The 18,908-nt window shown below is 58.5% G+C and overlaps 3 protein-coding genes across 5 annotated transcripts; all 3 read right to left on the minus strand.

The window, feature by feature from the left end:
- Positions 1 to 1,574: 1,574 nt before the first annotated feature.
- LOC102432189 (glutathione S-transferase theta-1) lies at positions 1,575 to 6,214 on the minus strand. 3 transcript variants are annotated; one of them, XM_023747077.1, is made up of 5 exons: positions 6,003 to 6,212; positions 3,989 to 4,192; positions 3,502 to 3,652; positions 2,216 to 2,392; positions 1,575 to 2,014 (listed from the first exon to the last, which is right to left on the minus strand). In XM_023747077.1, exons 3-5 carry the CDS (start codon positions 3,556 to 3,558, stop codon positions 1,820 to 1,822), a joined length of 429 nt encoding a protein of 142 aa, XP_023602845.1. In that variant the 5' UTR covers positions 3,559 to 3,652; positions 3,989 to 4,192; positions 6,003 to 6,212; the 3' UTR covers positions 1,575 to 1,819. The 3 variants fall into 3 exon arrangements, with proteins under 3 accessions (XP_023602845.1, XP_006106312.1, XP_023602846.1); XM_006106250.3 differs by having other exon boundaries at positions 3,989 to 4,076; positions 6,003 to 6,198; XM_023747078.1 differs by lacking the exon at positions 3,502 to 3,652 and having other exon boundaries at positions 3,989 to 4,076; positions 6,003 to 6,214.
- Positions 6,215 to 7,798: 1,584 nt separating this feature from the next.
- On the minus strand, positions 7,799 to 13,123 carry LOC102432511 (glutathione S-transferase theta-4-like). The gene is made up of 6 exons (XM_006106251.3): positions 12,891 to 13,123; positions 12,471 to 12,778; positions 11,433 to 11,520; positions 10,481 to 10,631; positions 9,691 to 9,867; positions 7,799 to 8,100 (listed from the first exon to the last, which is right to left on the minus strand). Exons 2-6 carry the CDS (start codon positions 12,580 to 12,582, stop codon positions 7,903 to 7,905), a joined length of 726 nt encoding a protein of 241 aa, XP_006106313.1. The 5' UTR covers positions 12,583 to 12,778; positions 12,891 to 13,123; the 3' UTR covers positions 7,799 to 7,902.
- A 945-nt stretch (positions 13,124 to 14,068) lies between these two features.
- Positions 14,069 to 17,494, minus strand: LOC102432817 (glutathione S-transferase theta-2B-like). Its single transcript, XM_006106252.3, has 5 exons — positions 17,313 to 17,494; positions 16,418 to 16,505; positions 15,413 to 15,563; positions 15,145 to 15,318; positions 14,069 to 14,599 (listed from the first exon to the last, which is right to left on the minus strand). Exons 1-5 carry the CDS (start codon positions 17,422 to 17,424, stop codon positions 14,390 to 14,392), a joined length of 735 nt encoding a protein of 244 aa, XP_006106314.1. The 5' UTR covers positions 17,425 to 17,494; the 3' UTR covers positions 14,069 to 14,389.
- Between the last annotated feature and the right edge of the window lie 1,414 nt (positions 17,495 to 18,908).

An 18,908-nucleotide genomic window follows, 5' to 3' on the forward strand; every position in this document is an offset into this window, starting at 1 on the left:
GCTGGGCGCCTTGAACCTGCTCTCTGCAGGGCTAACCCACATTCCAAGAAATTAGCCGCGCCTCCCCAGCCCCCTAGCGTCACATTCCGCACACTCCAGTTCATCCCTCCCAGACAGCAGAAGCCCTGTAGGTTCACGTAAGGCTTGCAGGGCCCTGGACCTTTCCCCACTGTGACCCTGGAGCTCCTCGGGCCCGTGGCTGTCATGCCCGCCCGGGTTAAGAAGACCCTGCCCCGCCCGGCTGGCATGGCTCAGTGGTTGAGCCTCGACCTGTGAACCAGGAGGTCACAGTTCGAATCCCCATCAGGGCCCAGGCCCAGGTTGAGGGCTTGATCCTCAGTGGAGTGTGTGCAGGGGGCAGCCGATCGATGAGTCTCTCTCATCATTGATGTTTCTATCTCTCCCTCTCCCTTCCTCTCTGAAATCAATACAAATATACATTTGGGGGGGGGGGAGGGGAGGGGAGAATACTGCCCCTGAGTCCAAGAAAGCCACTTGGCAAGAGGATCAGCCACTGGAAATTTTGAGAATAGCTTGGCCTCTCTGGTCCCCCATGCTCCCCAGTTAAGGAAGCCCTACCCCCCGCTCCAGGCTGGAAGGAGCCTGTCCTCCACCCCTATCAGGGGTCTGCCCCTTTCCACCAGGCACCTCTCTACCCACGGGCTGAAGGGGAAGAGGGGACAGGGCAGGGTAAGGGTGGATGGGTGAGGCCAAGCAGCACTGCAATATCCAGTCTCCCTGCCTCCTCCCTGGCCACCCTCCAGTCCAACCCCCCCAGCTGCCAGAATATTCTTCTGAAATACAACCTGAGCACACCGTTCCTGCTCACGGCTCACAGGGCCTCGCTGTGGCAGTGAAGGCTCTGAGTGACTGAGTCCTGACCACGTAACAGAGGGAAATGCTCATTCTCTCGGACTCCATCTTGTTCCAGCCGCCTTGCTCCCCCGCCCTGCAGGCTAACACTTTCTGCTCAGTCTTGCATGTAGACCCGCTCTCCTTAGAGGAATTCTGCCTGAGGTTTGAGTTCTGCAAAGACAACCCCTCCCATTTCCCCTTTTCTGGACATAAAGGCAGCCTGAACTCTGTGCTTGGGTGAGAGGGACTCCAGGAACCACTCAGTCTCCCCTTGTTCTCAGCTGGCGCCTTTCCTGAACTCCAAACTCGAACCCATTTTGAGTTTGGGCCTTTTGAGGCACATGAACTTTGGACCGGTAACAACCAGGCAGGTTGCCATTCAGATTTTCCCCTCCCCTGACCGATTCCTCAGGGCAGATGCAGGGCTCATGACTTCCAATATTTGGTACCAAAGGGCAACAATGTCCTGGGAGGCCGGCCCAGCCAACTGGTCTACCAGCACGCCTACAGCCAACACATGGGGGATGATTGCTGAGCCCTGTGCTTGCTGGTAAATTACTTCCCCTGGGAATTAGAAGGCCAGAGGGCTGTTGTTCATTTCACTCTTGGCAACCAGCAGGGAGAAGCTGATCCACAGGGCCTAGAAAGGAGGGTTATCTTTTGGACAGAGACCTACCAAGACCCGGGCTGAAGAAGGTCAGATAAATCACACAACGGCGTTAGAAGTCGAGGCTCAGGCTAAGCCCAGGTTTATTTACCAAACTGCAAAGGTAATTAGTGATTAAAGGAGACAAGTCTGAGTGGGCTATTCTCTAACGCTTTTCAGGTCGAAATGGAAGAGGGGGTGGTGCTAGGGATCTGGCCTGGGGAGCAATGGGCCTCAGGCAAGTCACCCCTGCTCTCTGGGGTCTCATGAAAGTGTTTTGTGATCTGTGGGGGGGGGGGGGACCCGAGGCTTCCTGGCTCATTGGATCATGGCCAGCACCCTAGGCATCAGCTTCTGCTTTACGGAAGCGTCTGCAGGTGGAAAGTCACTGGCCTTCAGGATGACCTCATGGGCCTCCCGGAAGAGGAGAGACCCCACCGCTGCCTCCACGCGCTGGCTCCATGCAGCCAGCTTGGGTCGGCTTTCAAAGATCTGGCAGCCAGCGCCCACGGGCTGTAGGGGAAGAGGGGACAGGGCAGGGTAAGGGCGGGCAGGTGGGCGAGGCCAAGCAGCACCTGCCTGGTTTGGGGACCACATAGCTCCAGAAGAGGGGACCACAAATAAGCCATGTCCCAGTCCCAGGGCGGGGCGGCAGGCGGAGGACTCCCAAGGACCCACCCAGCCTAGCGGGCCTGCCCTGCCCACAGCACTCACATGCATCAGCTCCGTGATGGCCACCAGGTCGGCCAGGGAAATGTGGGGCCCACCAGGAAGGGCCCTTGTCCGGAAGGAATTGTCCTCAAATATCTGCAGGGTCGCATCCAACTCTGCCAGGGTGGCTGCCAGGGTCTCGGGAGATACGGGCTCACCCAGGAAAACGGGGAACATTACCTGGTGGGTGGGCGGGCAAAGAATGGGGAGAGGGGTGGTGGTTAGGGCCAGCCCAGCCTTGGGGGTAGGAAGGCAAACACCCCCAACCCCCAGCTTTGGAGCTGCTTCCCTGGTTCCATATCCTGGGAAGGCCTGCAGGGACATTCCCAAAGGACCCCGCTTTCGTGAACTCTTCCTGCTTCCATGAGCTCTGATTGGCTGAGCCTTGGAGGCTTCTCCCAGACTCAAACCCCTTTAAGAATGAATCAAAGGGAACCTGAACTTAGTGGAGGGGAGGAGGCTGGCTTAGGAACTACTTGTTTTATAACCTCTTTCCTCCTGACATAAAAGCAATCCCTCTTACAGTAGAAGTAATTAGAAGGATGGGCTTTTTAAAAATATATATATTTTTATTGCTTTCAGAGAGGAAGAAAGAGGGAGAGAGAGATAGAAACATCAACGATGAGAGAGAATCACTGATTGGCTGCCTCCCGCACACCCCCCACTGGGGATCGAGCCTGCAACCCCAGCCTGTGCCCTTGACTGGAATCGAACCTGGGACCTTTCAGTCCACAAGCTGACGCTCTATCCACTGAGCCAAACCAGCTAGGGCAGGATGATGGGCTTTTAAGGTCTCCACTCTATCACTTACAAACTGCAGAACCTAGAGCAAAACACCCAAACCCTCTGAGCCTCGATTTCCTCAACTATGATATAGGAATAACAGTACATGACTTGCATTGTATATTAAAAAAGTGAGGCCCAGCCCTAGCCAGTTTGGCTCAGTGGATAGAGCGTTGGCCTGCAGACTAAAGGGTCCCGGGTTTGATTCAGGTCAGGGCACATGCCCAGGTTGCAGGTTTGATCCCAGTAAGGAGCATGCAGGAGGCAGCCAATCAATGACTCTCTCTCATCATTGATGTTTCTCTCTCTCTCCCTCTCCCTTCCTCTCTGAAATCAATAAAAAACATATATATATATATATATATATATATATATATATATATTCGATGGGCTTAACAGCAACCTGAGCACAACAGAAGGAAGAATGAGTGAAACGGAAAAGGAGAAGGTGACGGTGCCTGAGCCTCTTGGAGGTGGTGCCCTCACTGCCCCTGTCTGGGCCTCACCTTATACCACAGGGTCCGGAGGCAGTTTTTCCGCAGGGTCGTGTGCTGCCATGCCATGTACTCATCCACGCGGGCACGAGCCTGCAGCTCCTGAGGGTACCAGTGGTCAGGGACCTTGAACTTGCGAGTCAGGTAGAGTAGGATGGCCACACTGCAGGGGAGGGAGGACATGATGGGTATAGAAAGGGCACTGTGGCCCTAGCCGGTTTGGCTCAGTGGATAGAGCATCATCCTGCAGACTGAAGGGCCCTGGGTTCAATTCCCGGTTAGGGCACATGCCCAGGTTGTGGGCTCCATCCCCAGTAGGGGGTGTGCAGGAGGCAGCCAATCCATGAGTCTCTCTCATGGATGTTTCTGTCTCCCTCTCGCTCTCCCTTCCTCTCTGAAATCAATAAAAATATATTTTAAAAAATAAAATAAGATAAAATAGAGGGTTAGAACAAGATGGTCCCAGCGAGGTCTGGGAGCAGCCCCGGGCCCCAGTTACCTCTCTGTCAAGGTGAAGTCGCCATCCTTCAGGGCAGGCACCTTCTTGAGGGGGTTCACCTGGACAAAGGCATCGCTGAGGTGCTGGCCTGCGGAGAGCGCATCATGGTGGGTGGTCAGAGGAGAATGGGGAGCCCTGTAGGGCCTGTGCCCACTCCCTACAGGATCCTGGCCTCGCTGGAGTTTATCTGAGAGGTTTCTGCTCCTGCAGATGCACCCGGAGAGAAGATTCTGAAGGCACTTAAGTCGCCCGGCCAGTGTGGCTCAGTGGTTGAGCGTCGACCTATGAACCAGGAGGTCACCCTTCGATTCCCGGTCAGAGCACATGCCCAGTTAGAGGGCATGCAGGAGGCAGCCAATCGATGATGTTCTTCTCTCCCTCCCTCTCACTTTCTCTCTGAGGTCAATAAAAACATATTTTTTTAAAGTTTAACCACTGCTTGCTCAACAGCCTTCAGTGGCTCCCCATTACCCCTGCCTTGGGGAGAGCTTCTCAAAGCCACACACAACCCCTAACCCTCCAGCGGTGACCTCACCCACCACCCACCCTCCCTCCCTCCCTCCTTCCCTCCCTCCCTTCACACTATGCCTGCACCAAGGCACCCTCCCTCCTCTCCTGTGAGAAACTCCTCCCTTGGCACACCCCTCTGTCTGACATCCTGGCTGGGACACCCCTTAGTCCCCGTGCCCTCTCCTGCCCCACACTCTGCAGAGGGAACCCCGGGCCGGACAGGTGGCAGTCCACAGAGGAGGCTGGGAAGACAGGGTGATTCCGACAGAAAGACAGGCCGGCACAAGGGCGTGGTGGAGAGGCGCTGGGTGCTGGGTCGAAGGCTCGGCCGCGTCATCCTGCTGTTGTTGTTGTTAATCCTCACCCCAGCGCATTTCCCCAGTGACCCAGTGATTTTTAGAGAGAGTGGAAGGGAGAGGGAGTGACGGAGAAACATCAATGTGAGAGAAACACATCGATTGGCTGCCTCCTGCACACACACACCCCGGCCAGGGCAGGGGAACCTGCAACCCAGGTCCGTGCCCTTGACCTGAGTCAAACCCGGGACCCTTCGGCCGACACTCTGTCCACGGAGCCCAACGGGCCAGGGCCAGCTGCCCTACTTCTCCTCCAGGCGATCGTGGGTTCTGCACCCACATGCCAGGACTCCGTGTGCCAGCCGTGTCCTTGGGGCCTTGCCAAAGAAACAAATCCTCTTGCTCAGGGTGTAGGGTTCACCGAGCCCCCCAAACCCTCCTCCCTTTCCCAGGGTACACCATGGAGCACCCCCTCCCCATCAGGAACAAGAGAAACAGAGGACAGAGTGAATCAAGGCAAAGTTGGAGGAGGAAGAGGAGCAGGAGGAGCAGGAGGAGCAGGAGGAGGAGGAGAGGGAGGAGGGAGGGAGGGAGAGGAGGAGGAGGAGGAAGGGATAGAAGGGGCACCAGTGCAGGCTGGGCGGGTGCGAGAGAAGGGCTGGAAGGTGGGGGCAGTGCGAGCTGTTGCAGAACTTCAGAGTGGGAGGCTGCCCAGGCGGGGCTGGACGCGGTCCCAGCTCCACACTGGGCGGCCTTAACCCCTCTCCTCCTGCCGCCTCTCTCCTCCCTTTTCTAAAGGCCCCTGTCCCTAGGCCCAGGGCACCCCCTTCTTCACCAGGTCTCTCCTATTTATTTATTTGTTTATTTTTATTGATTTCAGAGAGGAAGGGAGGGGGAGAGAGATGGAAACATCAAGGAAGAGAGAGAACCATGGATCGGCGGCCTCCTGCACGCCCCCCACTGGGGATGGAGCCTGCAACCCGGGCCTGTGCCCCGACCTCCTGGGTCACAGGTCGCTGCTCAGCCACGGAGCCCGGCAGGTCTCTCCTCCATCTGGCCCCCAAGCAGAGTTCCCGGGGTTCCCAGGGTCTCGGAGCTTCCAGGAAGGAGGCGGCGCGGGGAGGGGATCCCCCCTTCCCCCCCAAGCGACGTGTGGCCTCCCCGCTCCTCCCCGACCTCTCGGTTCCCGGAACCCCCGCCGGGCCCACCTTTGAGCAGCTCCACGGTGCGCAGCTCGAAGGGGATGCCGTTCTTCTTGGCGAAGATGTAGACGGCGCGGCAGGGCTGGGACAGCAGGTCCAGGTAGAGCTCCAGGCCCATGGCGGGGGCGGGGCGCCGAGCTCGCGACCCTGACCCTGGGACACTGCGCGCAGCGCGGCGAGACGCGGACCGGTTCGGCTCCGGGGCCACGCCCCCTGGAGGTCGTTCCAGGTCCAACGGCTGGTGCCGCCCCGACGGGCGGGCGTGTCCAAGAGGCTGCAGCCTGGGGCTCAGGGCGCAGCCAGAGGGGGGGCGACGGGCAGGGCGGGTCCCCCCTCTGAGGGTCAGGCTGCGGGCTCCCAGTCTCAGCGCTCTGTGGCTGGCTGGTTGGATGTAGGGTGATAGCTTCCAGTTCCATCTGTTAGCATCGATGAGAATCTCCTATCAGCCCCATTTTACAGATGAAATGAAGGCCCCGGCGTGAATACAGACGCAGAAAGTTTTCGGATGTATATGCAGAGGTGGGAGGGCTGGGTCGGTCCGTATCCTGTTAAAGAGGGAGAAACAGAGGCCCAGGGAAGGGGAGAAGCCATCCCAGCGCCGGTGAGGCCCTGTGCCCACCCGGGCAGGAGGGCCAAGGTGGTGAGGCTCCCGGGTGTGCAAGTGGAGGGAAGGGAGCCGCCGCACAATGCCCACCCTGGGCCCCAGGGCTCTGACACTTGCTGGAACCAGCCTCCAGCAGCGGTTCTCAACCTGTGGGTCGCGACCCCTGAAAATCCATCCTGCATATCAGATATTTACATGACGATTCATAACAGTAGCAACATTGCAGTTATGAAGTGTACTGGGCTGCATATCGGGGCTCGCTGTGCTGTCTGTTCCTGGAACAGACAGGAAGGTACTGACATCAGGTCAGGCCTTGAGATATGGTCTCATGGTTCCTCCTCAATATACTGTGCTCTCTGTTCCCGGAAAACATAGATAGGAAGGTGATAATGCTATACTGTGTCGGGAACAAATTGCGTAAACAAGGCTTTGTAACTTTGTAGTTTTTTTTTGTTTGTTTTTTTAAAATATATTTTATTGATTTTTTACAGAGAGGAAGGGCTAGAGACAGAGAGCTAGAAACATCGATGAGAGAGAAACATCAATCAGCTGCCTCCTGCACATCTCCTATTGGGGATGTGCCCGCAACCCAGGTACATGCCCTTGACCGGAATCGAACCTGGGACCCTTCAGTCCGCAGGCCGACGCTCTATCCACTGAGCCAAACCGGTTTCGGCTCTTTGTAGTTTTTGCAAATAAATATGCTGTAACTCTTGCAGTCAGGGCTGCAGTTCAGCCTTTGCTTTGAACTGCAGACAGCTGGCCAGCTTAATAAAGGTTCCTAAATTTAAATTCTGAGTCAGTGGTCTATCTCGCTGAGTCAACCCATAACAGAAGTAGCAACGAAAATAATGTTATGGTTGGGGGTCACCACAACATGAGGAACTGTATGAAAGGGTCGCGGCATTTCTAGGAAGGTTGAGAACCACTACAAGTGTGGGGCTAAGGGCATGGAGTCCGGAGCCAGATTTCTCTGGTTTATTCCATTGCATTCAGAGACCATGCATTGTTATGATTTGTATCTGCTTAAACTGGAGATTTTACGGCCTAACATATGGTCTATCCCCGCCCGACCTCCCCCCCACCCCTGCTAACCTTTAATTTTTAAATTCCTTTGGGAGCTGGGAGGACCCACTCCCACCCACTCCCACAGCAGATCTGTGCCCACCCCGAGGGCGCAGGCTTGGCAGCCGTGGCGGTGGTTCTGGTTCTTTATTGGACAAAGAAACAGTGGTTTTGGGTGTGTGTCCCCAGAAAGGAGGCTCAGAGGGCTGAGCAGCCGGGCGCTGCACGAGGGCTGCTCTACTTGAACTTCTGCAGCAAGTCGACGATCCTCTCCTTGACCGACGGGTCCAGCGTGGAGCAGTCCCACTCGCCCAGCTTCACCAGCCGGTCGTGGGCCTCCCAGAAGAGGCTGGGGCCGATGCTCAGCTCCACCCGCATGCGCCACTGGGCCAGCTTGGAGCTGGCCTGGAAGACGTTGTGGTTGCCCCCTATGGGCTGTGGGGGGACAGAGCAGAAGGCATGGTCACCTGGGGCCCCTCCCGGTGGCTCCCCTCCCGCAGCCTCCGTCTGCTGATGCCCGAGGCCTGGACAGGGGTCACGGGCTCTGTCACGGATGTGGGGTGGGGATGGAAGATCCGGGGTCCCCCAGGCTCTGGTCACTGGTCCTGCTCCAAGGCCCCTAATCCCGCTCTGGGGGAGCCCTGGCCCAAGTGGCTCCTACTTTTCCCAGTGGGAAGCCTCCCGTGGGTCCAGCCTTCTCCCAGAGAAACCCCACGTCCCCGATGAGGGGGGAGGAATTACCCCTCCCCATGTCCAACTCCTTCTGTGGTCAAGCGAAAGGCTGGAATGGGAGACCCAACAGGTAGCATGAGGAACGCTCACCCAGATGTGTGGGAGGCCCACAGAGGGCGGGGGGCGGGCAGGGGGAGAGGGAAGGGGCGGGGGAAACGGAGGGGCTCTCCCACCTGGAAAACCTAGAATGGGCTTCCCTGTGCCGGTCTGCATTGCACACTGACCAAGGACCAAAGCGGCCAGTTGCAAAGACACCAGCCAGGGTCTAAACTGGCCGTCCTGCCCAACCTGCGTGGCTCAGGGGTTGAGCGGCGACCTAAGAACCAGGAGGTCGCAATTCGATTCCCGGTCCGGGCACAGGCCCGGGTTGTGGGCTCGATCCCCAGTGGGAGGCGTGAGGGAGGCAGCCGAGCCATGATTCTCTCTCATCATGGATGTTTCTATCTCTCTCACTTCCTCTCTGAAATTAATAAAAATATATTTGAAAAAAAATAAACTGGCCTGCACACCAGCTGGGCTGGAACTGGCTACCTCCCCTCATGAAGCAGCGGCATAGATACCCCACACGCAGGTTTGCCCCCAAATGCGCAGCGGGTGCCCCTGAGGCCCAGAGGCCGGGCAGCTGCTCTGTGCAGCTCTCTGGGCCTCAGAGAAGAAGCCATACAGCCAGAAGGACGCTTTGGAAGCTTCTGGACACTGCCTGGAGCATCCATCCAGAGGCAGAGGCATCTGGGGTCCCAGTCGACTGACCAAGACATGCTGTGCTCTCCTCCCTGTCCCTGCTCGCCCTCCCCCCACCCCCCCCCCGCCACACACACACACACACACACACACACACACACACACCCAGGAATCCTATGCAGCATGGATGCTAGCAATCCTCCTCCACGGTTCAAACTCCCTGTGTTGGCCCTGGCCGGTGTGGCTCGGTGAATAGAGCGTCAGCCTGTGGACTGAAGGGTCCCGGGTTGGACTCCGGTCAAGGGCAGATGCCCAGGTTGCGGGCTCGATCCCCAGTGGGAGGCGTGCAGGAGGCAGCCGATCCATGATTCTCATCACTGATGTTTCTCTCTCTCTCTCTCCCTTTCCCTTCCTTTCGGAAATCAATCAAGATAAATATTTTTTGAAAACTTCCTGTGTGTCCTGTGGCCCCCGATTGAGTCCCGCCACCCAGGCTTGGCTACCGCAGCCTCAGGTCTCCCTCTCCACCCGTCTATCCCTAAGTCATGGCCCCACTGGTCACGGAGGAGTCCCCCTCTTCCTGGGCTGTTTCCCCGCCAGCAAAGCCCTCACCTGCATCATCTCCACCAAGGCCACCAGGTCGGCCAGGGAGATGTTGTCCCCGGTGATGAACATCCGGTCCTGAAGGAACCGCTCCTCGAACAGCTTCAGGTTTTGCTGCACCTCCGCCAGCACCTCCTCCGTCTTCTCAGCTGGAACCTCCTCGCCTGTGATCATGGGGATCAGGAGCTGGCGGGGGTGGGGAGAGGGGGGAAGAGGCGGCTGCACCCCAGGGCTCGCGCCTGACCCCCCAGGCCTCGAGGGCCTTGTCTTGTGTTTGTCACCTCTCCTCATTGCACCGTTTTCCCTGCCCTGCATCTCAGCTCGTGCTGTTTCAGACAATCACATGCTGCCCAGGTTTGCAGCCTCGGAGCGGCGGGCTGAGCCACGCGGCCTAAGTGTGCAGCAGGCGACACCATTGAGGTCGGTTGGAGTACATTCTACCACGTTCCACAACAAAATCGCCTGGTGATGAATTTCTCAGAACAGATTCGTCGTTAAGCGGCACATAACTGTTATTTGTCGTCTTTAGATCCCTGGTGTCTATAGGCCCTTCGACTCTGATATATTCTCGTTGAGAATGAAATTTCTTGAGTCCTGTCCTGGTTTGAGTGACATCTGTCCCCCCTGGGTGCTCTTCTCCGGGCCTCTACAAGGCTCTTTCACCCCCAATGGCTCACTCCAGGCTCCTCATTGCTCTGTGAGGGGTGGGGAGGGAAGGGAGCTGAGAGAATGAGGCTCGGGGACAGAGGGACACGTGCGTAAGCTCCCCAGCGGTCAGCCCCGGGTGTGGCCCACGCACCTTGATCCAGAGGATCTTGCTCATGGGCAGCTGGATGGCTGTGTGCTGCCAGGCCATGAACTCGTCCACGCGGGCGCGCGTGTGCAGGTCCGGCGGGTACCAGTACGAGGGGGCGCTGTACTTGCGGCACAGGTAGAGGAGGACGGCCACGCTGCAGGGAGGGCAGGGCGGGCACTGCTCGGGCCGGCCCGGCTCAGCTGCACCAGCCACCACCCCAGCGCGGAGCTTCCAGCCCCAGAGGGCTCTACGCACTGACATTCTTCCAGCGGAAGGAGGAGCCCACAGGCTACATGGAAGGCCATCAGCCCGGGTAACAGGCTCCATCCCCAGTAGGGGGCGTGCAGGAGGCAGCCAATCCATGATTCTCTCATCGCTGATGTCTCTATCTCTCTCTCCCCCTCCCTTCCTCTCTGAAACCAATAAAAATATGTTAAAGAAAAATGAGCCCTAACCGGTTTGGCTCAGTGGATAGAGCATCGGCCTGCGGACTCAAGGGTCCCAGGTTCGATTCCTGTCAAGGACATGTACCTTGGTTGCGGGCACATCCCCAGTAGGGAGTGTGCAGGAGGCAGCTGATCGATGTTTCTCTGTCATCGATGTTTCTAACTCTCTACCCCTCTCCCTTCCTCTCTGTAAAAAATCAATAAAATATATTTTTTAAAAAGGAAAAAAAAAGTGAAAGTACATTCCTAACTTTATGGATGAGGTGATGGGGTGGCCAGGAGGCCGGGAAACAGAGTGGGGTGCAGATGATGCCAAACGGGCCCCTGAGTGGACAATTCTGGAGCTGGGTGATGGGCGCACGGGGCGTCATGCTCCTCCTTGGCTAGTGCTCTGTCTGCTGTGGCGTCTGGGGGAGACGGTCCACGGTAAGATAAGTCCGTCAGCACCAGCAGACCAGCTGCAGGAGGAGCAGAGACAGGCGGTGGCAGGGCCCCGGGCAGACTGTTACCTTTCAGATAAGATGAATTTCCCATCCTTGAGGCTGGGCAGCTTCTTCAGGGGGTTGATCTCAGTGTACTCCTTGCTGTGGTGGTAACCTGCCAGGGGCAGGAAGGACAGGCTGCTGACACCCCCGGGAAGAGAGAGCCAGGCATCTCAGAGGCAGAAATGTCCTTCCCTCCATTTGCTCAACAGGGGAAACTGAGGCCCAGAGGACATCATGGCTCACCCCAGATCAGAGAGCAGGTCAGGGCAGGTCAGAACAGGGACCGGGATCAGGACTCCTGCCCCCATTCAGGCTCTGTGACCAGGACAACACTTTCCCTCCCAGAAGCTGGAGGGTGCTGGTTCTACTCCCAACTCTGGGGCCTGAAGCCACAGCTGGCAGCCCCAGCCCTAGCACACAGCTGGAATTCAACAAAAGAGCCGTTCACATGCAACCAACCCAGTGTGGGGGCAGAAGCTGGAACTCTTCCTTGACCAGCTGTCGTTGGCTGGAAACATTTTCAAGCTCCACCTCGTTCACTTCTGGAGCACCTGGGGATAGGCTCCTGCAAGTTGAGCTTTTAAAGCCACCTCTGTGCTTGGGATAGGGGAGTGCTGGAGACCAGTCCCCTGAGCTTCACTGGGTCTGTGTCACCCTAGCAGGTTTGAATGAGGAGGATGGTGTAGACCAAAGCTGCCTCTGGAATCTTAGATGTGGGATGACCAGACACCTCTGTACCTTTGCCAATGTCCCAGTGGGCGCTGCCACTAACCAGTGTCTAGACTCCCCCAAGGAGAAGGTGAGGGCACTGGGTGGGAGCCAGGGGCCCCCTCTGCAGCTCTTTCTCCCCCTTTACCCTCCAAGAGCCCGTTCATCATAGCGGGGCAGAATCAGTGGGGACAGACGCACAGCCTACGCTTCCCTCGGAAACGTGTCCTTCCCCTGTGGACTCTGGGGAGAGGCCGTCTCCCTGGTCTCTGTCTGTGCTTTTCAGAAACACCCCACCTTGTGCTCTGCCAACTCCCAGGACCAGGCCTGCCCAGGGAAGCAACGGGTGCCAACCTTTCAGCAGGTCCACAAACTGGAAGTCGAAGGGGATGCTGTTCTTCCTGGCGAAGATGTAGACGGCGCGGCAGGACGCTGACAGCAGGTCCAGGTAGAGCTCCAGGCCCATGGCTGAGATGCGGAACAGGCCTCCTCCAGCCACAGCGAGCAGGCCCTGACCCCGAGCCAAGGTGCAGCCTGAGCCCCAGGTCCTGTACCCAGCAGCCCTCTCCAAGCCAGGCCAGGAGCCCGCATTCTGGAACTCCGGTTTCACTTGGGATTGTCATGAGGCCATGCAACCTGGAATTCTCACAGCAGCAAGGATTCTGAGGAGACAGGAGGAGGCTGGGGAGGGGTCGGCAGGGGTCCTCTGACCCAGCTCTTCCCCTCCCTCGGGCACATGTGATCGCCCGTGGCCAGTGTGTAAAAGGGGCTCACTCGAGGGAATTCCTTCCCAGGGCCAGGCCTTCCTTGAGGGAAGCGACCAAAGGGGCTTTGCAGGGTCCGGAAGGAGGATGGGCAGTGAGATCCAATCCTGGAAGGTTCCAGAAGCAGAGATTGGAAGTAGGCACTGACCAGTCTAACCTGAACTGTGGCTAGAGAAAGATTGGGAGAAAGAGGATCCTCAGCCCCAGTCAGGATACATGTGGGAGGCAACCAATCCATGTGTCTCTCTCCCATCGATGTTCCTCTCTCTCTCTCCCTCTCCCCTCCCTCTCTTCCACTCTCTAAAAATCAATGGAAAAAATATCCTCAGGTGAGGATTAAAAAAAAAAAGTGGGGCCTGAGGTCTGTGCCCTTCCCTAAAGCCCACTTCCTCCATGACTGGCTAGGGGCCCCGCCAGGCTGCCACCCCTCCTGGCATCTCGGGCTTGGCAGCAGGTCCAGCTGTACCCCTGTTGGGGCTTGGCCCTGGGTTTTCCAAAAGCAGGGTCCCCAGCCTGGCCCTCCTCCTCGTCCACGGGGCGTGGCAAGCCGTGGACACTCCCCCTCCTGCTCCCTCCCTCTGCATGGGGCCCAGCACCTGCCCTGCTGGGCTGCCCTGAGCTGCGCCTGGGACAGCCTGGTGGCTTCACAATCCTTCAGGTAGTGGTGACAGGCAGGAAGGCTGGGAGGAGCTGCAGGCGCGAAGTTCAGGGTTTTAGGTCCGCTGTGTCCTCCCACCACTATCACACACACACACACACACACACACACACACACGCCCCACCCACCCCCAGCCCAGGCCTCGCCTCTGTCCACAGAGTAACCATCCTGACCTGGTAAAGGTACCACCCCCTCGACTGCCCTCCTCCAGAGCTCCCACCTCAGGGGGGCACCCCCAACTCCCTGGGCTCAGGTCCTAGGAGTCTTCCCTCTTCCTCATCCCAACCCACCCCTATATCGCCAGCTGCGGCCTCACTGTCACTCTACATCCTGTATCTCTTATCCCCATGGTCTCTCATGGCCTGGCCAACCTCACAGCTTCCAGGCCCGCTGCTCTGCCTCCACCCTGGTCCACACAGCAACAGAGGGGATTTCCTTTTTTAAAAATATATTTTTATTGATTTCAGAGAGGAAAAGAGAGGGAGAGAGAGAAACATCAACAATGAGAGAGAATCATGGATCGGCTGCCTCCTGCCCGCCCCACACTGGGGATGGAGCCCGTGACCCGGGCATGTGCCCTGGACTGGAATTGAACCTGGGACCCTTCAGTCCGCAGGCCGATGCTCTATCCACCGAGCCACACCAGCCAGGGCCACATGGTGGGTTTTCATCCAGTGCTTATGTCTGCGGCACCCGAGAGGCGCTGCCGAGGACAGTCGGGGGCCTGCCTGTGCAGAGCTCCTCCCGGAGTCAGAGACAAGAGCGGAGACAGGATGGAGAGGGTGAAAGGGACAAGTTAGACACAGAGGGAAGGTGGCTAGTCTTCGGCCGGCCGGCCAGCGCCCCCGCCCTCAGGGGATCCTGGAAAGGCGAAGCAGCATAAGCGGGTGGGCTTCAGGGGGGATCTGCGGGAGCTGCTTGTTGGCCGCCTGTTCCAGGATGTTCAAGATGGGGCCGTGGGTCTCCTGGCACAGATCGGCCCCCAGGACCGCCTCCACCCGCCCACGCCACGCAGCCAGTCGCGGCCGGCCCTCAAACACGTCGTTGCGGAGAGCCACCACCTGAGGGGACACGGATGGGAACGTGGGTGAGATACGGAGGTCCCAGTGCCAGGAGGCCTGGCACGGGCGTCAGTCAGGGTCCTTTTCCAACCTCCATGTGAGCGAGGCCCGGGCAGAGGGCCCGCCGCAGGGCCCGGGAGCACCAGCACGGCCCAGACTCAGTGGCTGTGCGGGGACCTATGCACCAGGAGGTCATGGGTTCGATTCCCGGTCAAGGGCACAGGCCCGGGTTTCGGGCTCGATCCCCAGTGTGGGGCATGTAGGAAGCAGCCAATCAATGAATCTCTCTCTCCATGGATGTTTCTATCTCTCTCTCCCTCTGCCTTCCTCTCTGAAATCAATAAAAAATATATTAAACATAATAAAAATAAATAAATTTTTTTTTAAAAAGCACCAGGAGGAAACCCCGCCCAGGACGGCGGCTCCAGCACCAGTTCAGCCAGAAGCGCTCTGTGCTGCTGGGCGGAGCCCTGGCGCCCTCGAGGCCTCAGCGCTGCGGTAAGAGGGCGCTGCCCCCAGATGCCGCTCGCCAGCCAAGCTCGTACCTGCATCAGCTCCTCCAGGGCCATGAGGTCCGCCAGCGTCACCCGCTGGCCGGTGAGGAAGGCCTTGTCCCCCAGGAACTGATCCTCCAGGAGCTGCAGCGCCCAGTCCACGGCGGCCCTATTGCGCTTCACCTTCTCCTCGGGCACTTGGACCCCAACGAGCGGTGCTATCACCTGACACGGGCCAAGTGTAGGCTCAGTCTGTGGCCCCCGCCTCCTCCCAGGCCCCTGACAGGCAACCGCCCCCACCCCGGACGGCGCCCCTCACCTTGGTCCACAGGCACACCCCAAAGGTGCCCCGGATAAAGTCCGCGTGCCAGCCCAGGTACTCGTGGATGCGCGCGCGGGCCTGCAGGTCGGGTGGGTACCAGTGGTCCGCCGTCTGGTACTTACAGCTCAGGTAGATCAGAATAGCCACGCTGGGGACAGACGCAGGGGCGGTGGCTGTGAAGACCTGGCTCCTGGCCTTCATCCCCAGCTGCCCCCCACCCCCGTGGGGCCCTGGGGCTTGTCTGCATTTGACGGCCGGCCTCCCCTCCCACCCCTGCTCCCCGGGCACTGCCTCCTCTCTCTCCCCTGACTGCACCCTCCTGAGTCTCCTTTCTTCTCGGTCTTGGGCACTAACTCTTGGCCAGACCTTCTGTTCTGTACTTCAAGAACCTCATCTCAGCCCTGGCCGGTTTGGCTCAGTGGATAGAGCATCGGCCTGCAGACTGAAGGGTCCGGGTTCGATTCCCAGGTTGCCGGCTTGCTCCCCAGTAGGGGGCATGCAGGAGGCAGGCAATCAATGATTCATCATTGATGTTTCTCTTTCCCTTTTCCTTCCTCTCTGAAATCAATATAAATAGATATATATTCTTTAAATTTTTTTAATTGATTTTTTACAGAAAGGAAGGGAGAGGGATAGAGAGTTAGAAGCATCGATGAGAGAGAAACATCGATCAGCTGCCTCCTGCACACCCCCACTGGGGATGTGCCCGCAACCAAGGTACATGCCCCCGACCGGAATCGAACCTGGGACCCTTCAGTCTGCAGGCCGACGCTCTATCCACTGAGCCAAACCGGCCAGGGCTAAATATATTTTTTAAAAAGAGGAAGAGAGAGAGGTGCAGGGATGCGCTGTGTCATCCTGGGAGCCCCGGTCACCCCAGCCATCTGCTCTCATCTCACCCTTCACCCTGGCCCTCGGTGCCGTGTGGGGTCTGGAGGGCCTGCAGGGGAGAGCTGGGGGCCAGCGGGCTGGGGGCTCCGGAGGCGGGTGGAAGGAGAGTACCTTTGGTGTAAGACAAAGTCGCCGTCCTTGAGGACCGGCACCATCTGCGGGCTGTTGGCCGGTAAGAACCCCTTGCTGACGTGCTGCCCTGCGGAGAAAGAGGTCGGAAAAGGCCTGCACTGCCCGGCCGGCCGGCGGGGCTCCGTGGTTGAGCACCGACCCGGGAGCCAGGAGGTCATCAGTTCGATTCCCGGTCAGGGCACATGCGAGTTGCAGGCTCGATCCTCAGTGTGGGGCCTGCAGGAGGCAGCTGATCCATGTTTCTCTCTCATCATTGATGTTTGTTTTTCTCTCTCTCTCTCCCTCCCTCCCTCTCTATAAAATCAATAACATATTTCTTAAAATAGGAAAGGCCTGAGGGCAACAAACACACCTGTTCCGCCCTCCTCCAACCAGAGCTCCCTGCCAGGCTGGGAACAGCAGGGGTTAGGGGAGGGGGGAGTGGGGGGGCTGGGGGTGGTGTTGCTGGGCCTTCTGCCCCACTCCCAGGTGGGACCCCTGCCCTGCCACCTTCAGAGTGGCAGTGGGGCTGTGCTGGATGCAGCCAGGTGCTGCGGGTGGGTGAGGAGAAGTTACTTAGACAGGACTGGGGTGAGCAAGGGGAGGGGTGCCTCAGCTCTTCCCACCCCTTACTTCCCCCCACATGGGACAGTCCCCCCAACGTCTAAGGGCTGTGTGAACTTAAAAGCGTGCTGTTTAGGGCGGTGACTCTGAAGATCCAGCTTTCTCCCCATCGGAGCCGAATATCACAGCCTTTCCGAGAAGGCCTGTGACCTGCCCTCGGCCACACAGCGCAGAGGAGACCACACTGGCGGTGAGGGAGCTCTGTGGACTGCGGGGCGAGGAGCCAGTGGGTGCACGGGCCGTGGACACCCGGGAAGCAGCCTGGGCCCACCTTTGAGCAGCTCCACGGTGCGCAGCTCGAAGGCGATGCCGTTCTTCTTGGCGAAGATGTAGACGGCGCGGCAGGGCTGGGACAGCAGGTCCAGGTAGAGCTCCAGGCCCATGGCGGCAGAGAAGGCAGCCCTGGACGGTCGGCAATGGTGGCCGGAGCCAGGCCACTCCGAAGAAATAGGAGCCCGAGCTCCGCCCCACCCGGTCCAATGCCCAACTCCATCCTGCCCCCGCCCCCGCCCCGCCCCGCCCCGCCCCTGTCCGGTTAAGTTCCATAGAAACTTTTTTTTTTTGCTTTGCTCAGACTTCGACCCCGGTCCCAGGCCACATCCAGCTGCGAATGCTGCGGGTCGGGTTAGGCCGCAGCTCGTGCGCCTGCATCTCTCACCAGATCCGCGCGCACGGCCCGAGGGGGCGCGCACAGTGGGGAGGGGGGGGGGGCGGTAGGAGAGGGCGCAAGGCGGGCAGGGGCGCAGGGGATCCTCGGCGAAGGCGAGCCGCCAGCTTCCGGATCGTCTGCTCCGTGACCCTTCTTCCCCGCTTCTTCTCCCTTTCCCCAGTGACCCCTCCCTCCATCGACCCGCTCCCTCCCTCCTGCCGTCTTCCCAGGGGCCACGGGGACGGTGCGGGCAGGGCCGGGCCGGGCTGGGCGCCCACCCTGAGTCCTTCAGAGGAGCCCATCCCTCTGGCCGGTGGCTCCAGCGGGCAAATCAGGATGCTTTTCTGGGATTTCTGAACTTGGCACCCAGGGGAAGTGTGAGCGTAATGAAGGGGGGGGGGGGGGGGTAAGTGTGAGCGTAATGAAGGGGGCCACCACCGCGGATCACTGTCCTGAGCTCACCAGGCCGGCTGTCCCGAGACAGAAAGGAGCTGATTCAAAGAGGAGTGGAGGAGAGAACCGGGTCTGAGTCCAGTTCCCCCTGGGAGTCAGCTACACCTCTCCCCCAAACAAGACGAGGAGGTCTCCCGGAAGCCCCTCTTTTGGCCCAATCCACTTACCACTGAGCTTCTTTTTATTTTTGTAATGTATTTTTAAATATATTTTATTGATTTTTTTACAGAGAGGAAGGAAGAGGAATAGAGAGTTAGAAACATGGATGAGAGAGAAACATCCATCAGCTGCCTCCTGCGCACTCCCTACTGGGAATGTGCCCGCAACCAAGGTACATGCCCTTGACCAGAATCGAACCTGGGACCTTACAGTCTGCAGGCTGATGCTCTATCCACTGAGCCAAACCAGTTGGGGCTTGTAATATATTTTTATTGATTTCAGAGAGGAAAGGAGAGGGAGAGAGAGAAACATCAATGATGAGAGAGAATCATCGACCAGCTGCCTCCTCCTGCACCATCATCCATCGAGCCCGCAACCCGGGCATGTGCCCTTGACCGGAATCGAACCCGGGACCTCTATCCACTGAGCCAAACCGGCTAGGGCGCATATGCTGTTTTCTACGGTCTTTAACCCAAAACAGTCGATATGGGGGTGGCGTGTTCTAACCTCCTTCCATCATAAACCCATTCACAAGTGGAGGCACCAGGTTCTGCAGGGTGGCGCCCCCTCTGGAGGCGGAGGCCAAAGTGCCTGGAGGTTTCATTT

Source organism: Myotis lucifugus, unplaced genomic scaffold (assembly GCF_000147115.1).
Source record: "Myotis lucifugus unplaced genomic scaffold, Myoluc2.0 scaffold_790, whole genome shotgun sequence".
Classification (NCBI taxonomy): domain Eukaryota; kingdom Metazoa; phylum Chordata; class Mammalia; order Chiroptera; family Vespertilionidae; genus Myotis; species Myotis lucifugus.

Excerpts from the sequence above, each read along its gene's own strand:
- LOC102432189 (XM_006106250.3), bottom strand. The coding sequence starts at position 6,114 with ATGGGCCTGGAGCTCTACCTGGACCTGCTGTCCCAGCCCTGCCGCGCC. Across the intron at positions 3,653-3,988 it reads GACTTCACCTTGACAGAGAG|TGTGGCCATCCTACTCTACC; the intron begins GTAACTGGGGCC and ends CCTCCCCTGCAG. Across the intron at positions 2,393-3,501 it reads TCCGGACCCTGTGGTATAAG|GTAATGTTCCCCGTTTTCCT; the intron begins GTGAGGCCCAGA and ends CCCACCCACCAG.
- LOC102432511 (XM_006106251.3), bottom strand. The coding sequence starts at position 12,582 with ATGGGCCTGGAGCTCTACCTGGACCTGCTGTCAGCGTCCTGCCGCGCC. Across the intron at positions 11,521-12,470 it reads GTTTGTGGACCTGCTGAAAG|GTTACCACCACAGCAAGGAG; the intron begins GTTGGCACCCGT and ends TGCCCCTGGCAG. Across the intron at positions 8,101-9,690 it reads CCTTGGTGGAGATGATGCAG|CCCATAGGGGGCAACCACAA; the intron begins GTGAGGGCTTTG and ends GTCCCCCCACAG.
- LOC102432817 (XM_006106252.3), bottom strand. The coding sequence starts at position 17,424 with ATGGGCCTGGAGCTCTACCTGGACCTGCTGTCCCAGCCCTGCCGCGCC. Across the intron at positions 15,564-16,417 it reads GACTTTGTCTTACACCAAAG|CGTGGCTATTCTGATCTACC; the intron begins GTACTCTCCTTC and ends GTCTGTCCCCAG. Across the intron at positions 15,319-15,412 it reads GGGTGTGCCTGTGGACCAAG|GTGATAGCACCGCTCGTTGG; the intron begins GTGAGGGGCGCC and ends GGCCCGTGTCAG.